The sequence below is a fragment of the Piliocolobus tephrosceles genome, chromosome 6 (genome assembly GCF_002776525.5).
Source record: "Piliocolobus tephrosceles isolate RC106 chromosome 6, ASM277652v3, whole genome shotgun sequence".
In the NCBI taxonomy this organism is placed as follows: Eukaryota; Metazoa; Chordata; class Mammalia; order Primates; family Cercopithecidae; genus Piliocolobus; species Piliocolobus tephrosceles.
In genome coordinates, this window is record NC_045439.1 from 15,857,137 (window position 1) to 15,866,417 (window position 9,281).

General features: G+C 44.7%; 1 protein-coding gene across 4 annotated transcripts in view; it reads left to right on the forward strand.

Moving 5' to 3' along the window:
• The window catches only part of TTC7B (tetratricopeptide repeat domain 7B), a 296,302-nt gene that overhangs the window by 215,135 nt on the left and 71,886 nt on the right, over nucleotides 1-9,281 (forward strand). For all 4 annotated transcript variants that reach the window (XM_023205449.2, XM_023205448.2, XM_023205447.1 and 1 more), the window contains exon 18: nucleotides 4,335-4,475. In XM_023205449.2, the coding sequence (XP_023061217.1) occupies nucleotides 4,335-4,475 (141 nt within the window). The remainder of the gene's footprint in view (nucleotides 1-4,334; nucleotides 4,476-9,281) is intronic.

Sequence of the window (9,281 nt, forward strand, 5' to 3'; positions counted from 1 at the left end):
GGCAGATGAGAGATGCACAGCAGCCCAGGTGCTCTCCCTGGCTCACCTGTTGAACCTGATTATTTGGAAATTTATTTCTGCAGAGCCTTGGATTTCAAATTGGAAATATGTCCTATAGTCTAACTTCTGATTCCCTTTTCAAGCCTCAGTTTGCCCATTTCCAGCTTAAGTTAATAGTGCTCTCATTCTGATGTATGATGCGGGAACAGGTTTGCCGTGGTCAGAAAGAAAGGGGTTCTTTAAAAATATGCTGGTTAGAGCCAGTATTTCCAGCTGTTTACCTGTGTAAGTCAAAATCCAGTGTCTGTATAGTCACCATTTCAGTTCTATGAAACAATAAAATACAGGGTTGTGGGGGTTTTTTTGTTTTTTGTTTTTTGTTTTTTTGGAGATAGAGTCTCACTCTTGTCACCCAGGCTGGAGTGCAATGGTACAGTCTCAGCTCACTGCAGCCTGTTCTCCTGCCTCAGCCTCCTGAGTAGCTGGGATTATAGGCGTGCACCACCATGCCCAGCTAATTTTTGTATTTTTAGTAGAGACAGGGTTTCACTGTGTTGACCAGACTGGTCTCAAACTCCTGACCTCAGGTGATCTGCCTGCCTTGGCCTCCCACAGTGCTGGGATTACAGGCATGAGCCACTGCACCTGGCCTGCTTGTTTTGTTTTTTAACCAGCTATATCCATTCTGATTAAAGTGATGTTTTTCTTTCCCCCTCCTTCCAATACTAATTCAATGGAAGACTTTTCTTTGTTGTGTTATTTTCAGGAATATTAGATACCAACTTATCTAATTTCACTATTGTCAGTTATCTGCTATTATTATGTGAGTGCCCTAATATTCATCCCTGGTTCAGAGCATGAAGGCTCTCTGCCCTGGTGAAATGTGTGTACCAAGAAATTGATAGGAAGAAAAGCATTATTTCTTATAAGCCTGTTATCCTTCTCTATATTTTAATTTTACGTTAGAGAGGGGAAACGTCCGTGTTTAATTGGAACTATTCATCACTGTCATTTTTAGTCTGGATTGTTGGAAGTGATGAGCACTATACTGAAGTGCCCTTTGAGTGGGTGAAGATTCCGGCCTCTGAGCCATTGTTGGGGGGAAGAGTGGAGCACACAGACGTGCACCCAGAGAGGGGGCGCCCTCTTCTGAATTTCAGACAGTGACTTGTCTACTGACAGCACTCGTTCATTCCCTGCACACCCATTTACCTAATGTCTAGTATGGGTCTGGTATTGTCAGTCCCTGAAAATCCCTAGACTGAGGGCGTAGTTCCCGTCTTCTAGACCCACACAGTCTAATAAGGGAGACAGTGAACATTAACTTTAAAACCTGTGGTCTGTGCATTGTTAGTGACAAACTCATAGAAGCACCAAGGGCCAGAGGGTCTCACTTACTGTAGGGAGAAGCGGAAGGCTCACAACAGCCTTCCTGTAGGAGGTGGCATCAGAGCTGGACTTAGAGGACAGATTTGGAACCAGACTAGTGTTTTCATTCTGGTTAAAGATTAGTACATATAAAGTGCCAATCGCAGTGCCTGAAGCATGGTATGTTCTCTAAAACTGACAACCACCACTGCTGTCATCATCATCACCATCATCATCATCATCTGCCAGACCTTCTTCATAGTAAAATATATTGTGCTAGGAATTAATTGATTTAGTTGTGTGTAAATATCACACAGAGAAGAAACTTTGGCAGTAGTTCTGATTATTTATTTGTGGACCAAACAAAACAGTTAATCCAAAAACCAAAATTAGCCCCTCCAAAAGTCACAAATTCCTGTAGCAAAAGATTCACAGAACCTGGTAGATAAGGTACAGAATGCTTCCAGAGCAATAGTTTATTGTTGTTATTTTTTAATGAATTAGTAAGTGAATATTTTAAACATGTCCCAATTTTGACTTCTAATGCGAATATCAATAGACATAACTCATATAAACAATCTCTTTAAGGTCTTCAATGATTTTTTAGCATCTGAAGAGATTCTGAGACCAAAAAGTCGAAGAACCGCTGTTCTAGAGAACAAGCTCTTCCTGGAACTCTGTTCCCCAGGTGACCCTTGAGCTGCAGCGAAGCAGGAGAGCTCAGGCTGCCTGGCCCGTGTACAGGCTTTTTTTGACCAAATATTCATAACATTTGCTTCCTGTCTCTCCAGGCGAGTGGTTCTCATTCTTAGCTGCACATTGGAATCACTTGGGGTGATTAACAGAGATGCCAGTCCTCACCCCTAGACTGAGTGATGTGGTTGGTCTGGGATGTAGCTATAACCTCATGATTTTTTAAATCCCAAATGATTTTAATGTGAAGTTAAGGTTGAGAACCACTGTTCAAGCCAGTGAGAAGGTAGCCAGCTTGGTAATGGCAGAATAGGGTAGCAACAACCTCTAGGCTACTCATTTATTTAACTATCATTGCTACTAAAAGTCTCAGGGAAACTACATCAAGTCCTTGTAATCAAAGTTAGAATATTACTTTCCATAAAAAGGTGACAAATAAGAAATTTCAACAGCAGTTTAATCATTTTGCTATTTAGATTTTTAAAAAATAGTAGTTAGACATACTTTGTCTAGACAAGGATAGATTCTTAGCCACACTTCCTAGGTTCTCCCTTCATATGCTATCAATTAGACTTTTTTTTTTTTTTTTTTTTTGAGACAGAGTCTCGCTCTGTCACCCAGGCTGGAGTGCAATGGCGCAATTTCGGCTCACTGCAAGCTCCACCTCCCGGGTTCAAGCGATTTTCCTGCCTCAGCCTTCCGAGTAGCTGAGATTATAAGCATGTGCTACCATAGCTGGCTAATTTTTGTGTTTTAATAGAGATGGGATTTCTCCGTGTTGGTCAGGCTGGTCTCGAACTCCAAAACTCAGGTGATCCACCCACCTTGGCCTCTCAAAGTGCTGGGATGACAGGCGTGAGCCACCACGCCTAGACAATTAGACTCTTTTAACTCAGCCTCTGAATTCCGTATTGTGCAGCAGGACTTGCTATACCTTTCCAGAGGCTGCTCTCCTCTTGGTCATCCTTGTGGGCACTGTTGGCCCGCTCTGATTTCCATCCACCAAGGCCCCACCGAAGGATTCAGGTGCATTTAGAGGCATCCATGTTACCATTATACTGGAGCAATCAAAACATAACATGGATGGCGCATCTGTTGCTGTGAATAATACTCTTTAAATTTATAGATGATGGGTGTGTTCCAAAGTGCAACTGAAATTATTTTTATGCTCACAATTTTGTATTATGAAGAATATAACTCCATTTATTTTGTAGTCAGCATTTATCTTTATAGATTATTACTATTTTAAACTTTATGATGAGTTAGTAGTTACCACTCTCAGTGTTGGAATGTTTATCTCCATACTAAGCTTTCTGATGAAGTACAAATTAAGAATGATGCAAGTGAATAGAAACATTAACAGTTTCAAATTTGAAACAACTGAGAATCCTGCTATCCATTCTAAAACCACATCTCCAAGAGTGAATGTTAGAAAGAGGTGGGAAGCAAGCGTCTGTTTAAGGAGGTGGTCTCTGATCATCAGGACCTCCGAGAGGTCAACGTGAAGAGAAACGAGTTTTGCATTTTGACTTGTGAACTACACCTATCCCTTGACTAGTGAACATGCTCGGTCGAGCCATGTCCTTAGCCTTTCAGGGCAGCAGGTTTTACAGAGTAATTAGGCAGGTGCATATTCTGAGCCCCAGAAGTCTTTGCTACAAACCCATCCCATCCCATCCCCTGCTAGTCTAGCCTTAAGGATAGACATCTGCTTATACACAGGGCAAAAGTGTGCTTTTTTCTGCAGTTTTTAAGTCATGCCTTAGAATATGGTTCTAAACTGAGGGTGTAGCCCACCTCTCCAAGGCTGGGAAGTTGCTGGGTTTGTCTTGAGAATGGCCAGTACATGTACTCCAAATGCTATCCCAGGAGGCAAGTGTATTCCTCCCCTGACCCTGATTAAGTTTCTAGGTTTAGGCCCTTACAGGGGCGCTTTGTAATGTCCCTTTGTAGCACTTCATTTATGTGATTTTTAAACACTAGTATCGTCACAGCTGTGTATCTGGCCCCCCATCTCCCAGCACTCACACTGCTAGGCTGAGCTCCTGGAGGGGGCATGTGCTCTGTTTGTTGACAAAAAGATTAGCTAAAGCCTAAGGATGGAAACTAAGGCCCCAGGCCGTGATTGCCCACATTTCTTTGTGGACAGTAAATCTTAGAAACATCATGGGGGAAGGGGTGTGTGTGTTCCACACTTGTCTGTGTAGGAAGGGGTTGACTGGTTGGGTCTGTTCTTTCGCTCCTGATAGAGTCTTCTCAAAAACCTCTCACAGGCTCCGTCCATGCCACATCAGTAGCAGCCTCAAGAGTGGAGCAGGCACTGTCAGAAGTGGCTTCGTCTCTGCAGAGCAGCGCCCCTAAGCAGGGCCCGCTACACCCCTGGATGACGCTGGCACAGATCTGGCTCCATGCAGGTACCACTCTGCCCCTACCCATAACCTGCTGCTGTGCCAAAGCCTGGGCGCTTGCCTGTTTAGCCCACACCCCTCATCAGGAGAGATCAAAGGTTCACAGTCATGCACCGAAATGTTACTGCTTCTTTGCAGGATCCATGAGTGACTCTGTATGCCCTGATCCCTCTCCCCTGCCTTGGTGCCCTGGCACAGAGCAGACATATAAGAAAGTTTTCTGGATTTGACTCTAAGGATTGTTGGGGAGTTTGCCATGTGGGGTACCGGGTTTGTGCTATGGAGACTGTCTTTGTGAGTGACTTGGAGTCATACCTGTACCAACTGGATAGATTTGACTTAAAGTATTTAACTCAGCCTCAGTTTCCAATTCTGTGTGATGGGCTTAGGAATAACACCCATCTCCCAGGGTTGGTGAGTGCAATGCCTGGCACATCTTGGCAGTGAATTCTTGGAGTCCCTGCGAGACGGCCAGGTGGCGGCAAGGACACAGATGACTTTATAAAGCCAGGGAAGGGGCCGTGTGTTTGGTGCCGCTATGTTCCTATGCTCCTCTGCTCCTCTCTGATGGCTCTCTCCGTAATTTCATAGAGAGACAGCAGCAGCCTCTGACCTGGAGACTGGCCCAGAAGCGGGGCATGAGTGTCCCTTCCCCAGTTCCCAGGGCACTTTGCTGGCTCAGCAATGCCTCTGCACCACTAAAAAGCCCAAAAATAAATGCAGTGTCCAGGCTTTTTTTTTTTTTTTGAGACGGAGTCTTGCTCTGTCACCCAGGCTAGAGTGCAGTGGTGCAATCTTGGCTCACTGCCACCTCCACCTCCTGGGTTCAAGCAATTCTCCTGCCTCAGCCTCCCAAGTAGCTGCAATTACAGGCGCCTGCCACCACATCCGGCTAATTGTTGTGTTTTTAGTAGAGATGGGGTTTCACCATCTTGGCCAGGCTGGTCTTAAACTCCTGACCTCAGGTGATCCACCCACCTTGGCCTCCCAAAGTGTTGGGATTACAGGCGTGAGCCACTGCACCCGGCCTGTGCAGGCATTTTAATAACGAGAATCCCACTGCACTGCACTTCCAAGAAATAATGGCTGTTTTTACTTACATATTTATATTTCGACATAAAAGGTAATTCCACTCCTCGGGTTTCATCACTTCATCCGTACAGCCGTACCTGGGCCTTCTCAGGCTTGACTCTTACAGTGCATGGTGAAAGCCCACATTTGGCTGAGAAGGGTGCTTATTATCCACCAATTGTCCTTCTGTTGACTCCTTTTTTGCCAAGGCTAATCGTGTGATATTCCACCCTGTTTGACACCACTGGCAGGCCTTCGCATTGAAAACGTGTTTGGATTTACCTGGCCTTGGCATGCCACAGAGCCCAGCTCAGTCAGACTTTTCTGTGTTGGCATCTTCAATTGCACCATAATGACTACCATAAATTAACAATTTATATTCTAAGCAGAAGTACAAAGGAGGGGTGATCCATGAATTCGCAATTGTTCTTCTCTGCTGCAGACACCTGCAGCATTCGGCCTCTTGCTCAGAGAGGTCCCCAACATTCTGGCTCTGAGGGCCAACAAGTAGCAGTAACGCCTCCTCCACAGCTCCCTTATGCAAAAGCCCAGTCCCTGGCAGAGAACTCTGATGCCTGTCCTAGTCAGTCACCCCCATGAACAACGACTACAGAGAACAGAAAGGGAAGCAGTATGGTTTAGTGTCCAGGCCAGGTAAACCTGAACTTGTGGGGCTGGTGTAGGGGCAGAGTTGCCTTTCAAATTGGTCTCAAAGTTGGGTTTCTGAAGTGCCGAAGTCTAATACACCAGAAGGGCTGAAGGCCATTCCTCCAGGGTGGAACTAGCTCCCCTGACCTCAAAGGCGGTACTTCTCTTGCTTGTTTCTTGGAAAACTTACTGACCTGAGAGTCAGCATATTCCAGGAGAGCTCCGCCTAGCATCTTGCTGCCGCCAACTCAGTTATCCAGAGACTTTGCCTCACTTTGCGTGGCCTGCCATGACTGTTGGGGAGGAAATTTTGTAACTGATTATTAGAATGTTGAAGAACTTGATGGCTAAGATTCAGCTTGGAGCTATCCTTTTATTTTATTTTTTCGTGGGGATGGAGTCTCACTCTTTTACCCAGGCTGGAGTGCAATGGTGCGATCTTGGCTTACTACAACCTCTGCTGCCGGGTTCAAGTGATTCTTCTGCCTCAGCCTCCCAAATAGCTGGGATTACAGGCACCTGCCACCATGCTCTGCTGATTTTTGTATTTTTAGAAGAGATGGGGCTTCACCATGTTGGCCAGGCTGATCTTGAACTCCTGACCTCGAGTGATCCGCCTGCCTCAGCCTCTCAAAGTGCTGGGATTACAGGTGTGAGGCACCACGCCCAGCCTTCTTGGAGCTGTCCTTGAATTTTAATATAATCACACAAGATCCATTTCTCATTGCGTGGCCCATAGAACAGAGTCAAGTTCTCCTTCCTAGCGAATGGGTGTGGCTTTACTATTCTAGAAGGTGGTGGAATTGAACTATGGAAAGTGACTGTAGACCCTGTAGGGCCTGAGCAAACTGTGCTATATGCATACGGTGAGCATTATGTGTAGGACGAATGAGTGCAGTCAGTTATGATCTTTTTGGAATTTGTGCCATATTGACTGTTTCAAAGCAATGACTTTGCTTGAGTCAAGGTTTAGAATCGTATCATATATTCACATAGTCCTTCAAGAGGAAAATTGAGAAGAAGACAGATAGTTTCCAATGCACTGCCAGGTTTTACCTTATGTAATTTGAGCTTCACTGCTCTGAGAGACAAAACAAATGTGACTCAATTTTTTGGCAGTTCATGAAAACAAGGTAACCTCTGTTTCCTGTGTCCATCATCAGCTCCCACAATACTGCCAGAGCCCATAAGTTTTGTAAGCTTTAGAAGAAATTAGTTAGACCAAGGCCTGACACCCAAAGCCATGGTGTCTGGGTGGCATTTGTGGGCCTGTTCTCTCCTGGTGGTTTTTTTCTGGTGAACGGAGTACACTGGGAGCTTGTGATGGGAACCCACGGTGGAGGTGGACCTAGATTTGAGGCTTGCAGGAAAGGTCACTTGGAGATGACCTTGGATTTCCAGCAGAGAAATCTATCATAGCAGAGAGTCCCTAGGCCACTTGTCTGTGCATGTGCAAGGCAAGGAGATAGTGAATAGGATACCTGTGCCACCAGCTGCTCTGTAAGGGGACAGGTCCAGGAGATGAAGGATGCTTGCCCACAGCAGGTTCCCACTTTCTGTATGATTGGTGCTCCCTTCCATAGGTCCATGGCAAACAATTGAGCAGCCACAAAGTGTAAAGGCTCCCTGTTATCTGTGAGCCTCAGTCACCCCCGCCACAGGCAACCACTGTCACCACTTCTATGCATCTTCCAGAAATCTCACATGCTGTACTTTGTCCCCCACCACCCTCTGAATGTGCTACCTGGTAGGTCAGTGCACATCAGCACCTGTAAGGTGACTTATACTTTGTCACGGCTACAGAGTATAAGTCTACTGTATGGTTAGACCATCATTTGACCAATACTCTACTGATTAACATTTAGATTTGAATCTTAAATTCAGCTGATAACATTTAGATTATTATGGCAATTTGTGCCAGACTGACTCTTTCAAAGAGTCAATATGTAGAACTGCTTGAGTCAAGACGTAGAATCATATCATACATTCACATAGCCTTTTAAGAGGTAAATTTAGAAGAAAACAGCTTCCACTGCACTGTTGGGTTTTACCTTATGTGGTTTGAGCTCCCCCGCTCTGAAAGATAAGTATCTCTAGTATTTTGCCATTACGGATAATGCTTCAATAAGTATCCCTATACGCAGTCTACCCTTTACATTCTCGGGTTCTGCATCCATGGATTTAACCAACCTTGGATTAAAAATATTTGAAAAAAATGTGTCTGTACTGAACACGTACAAACTTTGTCTTCTTGTCATTATTCCCTAAACAATACAGTATAAGCACTATTTAAATAACATTTACATTGTATTGGGTACTTTAAGTAATCTAGAGATGATTTAAAATACACAGGAGGATGTGCATAGGTTATATGCAAATCCTGCACCATTTCATATCAGGGACTCGAGCATCATGGATTTTGGTATTCGAGGGAGGTCCTAGAACCAACTCCCCATGGATACTGAGGGCCGACTGTGTATTTTTTTTTTATCTGTAAGATAAACTCTAAACAGTGGAACTGATGGGTGAAAGGGAGTGTACTCTTTAATTTTGATAAGTTTTGTCCATTGCCTTCTGCAGAATTGTACCAGTTTACATTCCAGTCAACAATGTGCTCATGTCCACTTTCTCCCACCCTTGCCAACACAATGAATTCTAGAATCCTTGATCTTTGCCAATCTGACAAGCAGAAAATGGTATTTCAATTTTCTGTCCATAGCTTTTGACCATTTATCTTCTTAGATACTGAGCTTTTCCTTTTTATTGCTAAGCATTTATTGTGTGTCAAAGAAATCTGCCTTGTCTCTGACATAGGTGCTGTAAACATCTTCTTCCAAGGGTTGTTTGGGTGTTTTGGTTGTTTTTTTTTTTTTTTTGAGACGGAGTCTCGCTCTGTCGCCCAGGCTGGAGTGCCGTGGCCGGATCTCAGCTCACTGCAAGCTCCGCCTCCCGGGTTTACGCCATTCTCCTGCCTCAGCCTCCTGAGTAGCTGGGAGTACAGGCGCCCACCACCTCGCCTGGCTAGTTTTTTGTATTTTTTTTAGTAGAGACGGGGTTTCACCATGTTAGCCAGGATGGTCTCGATCTCCTGCC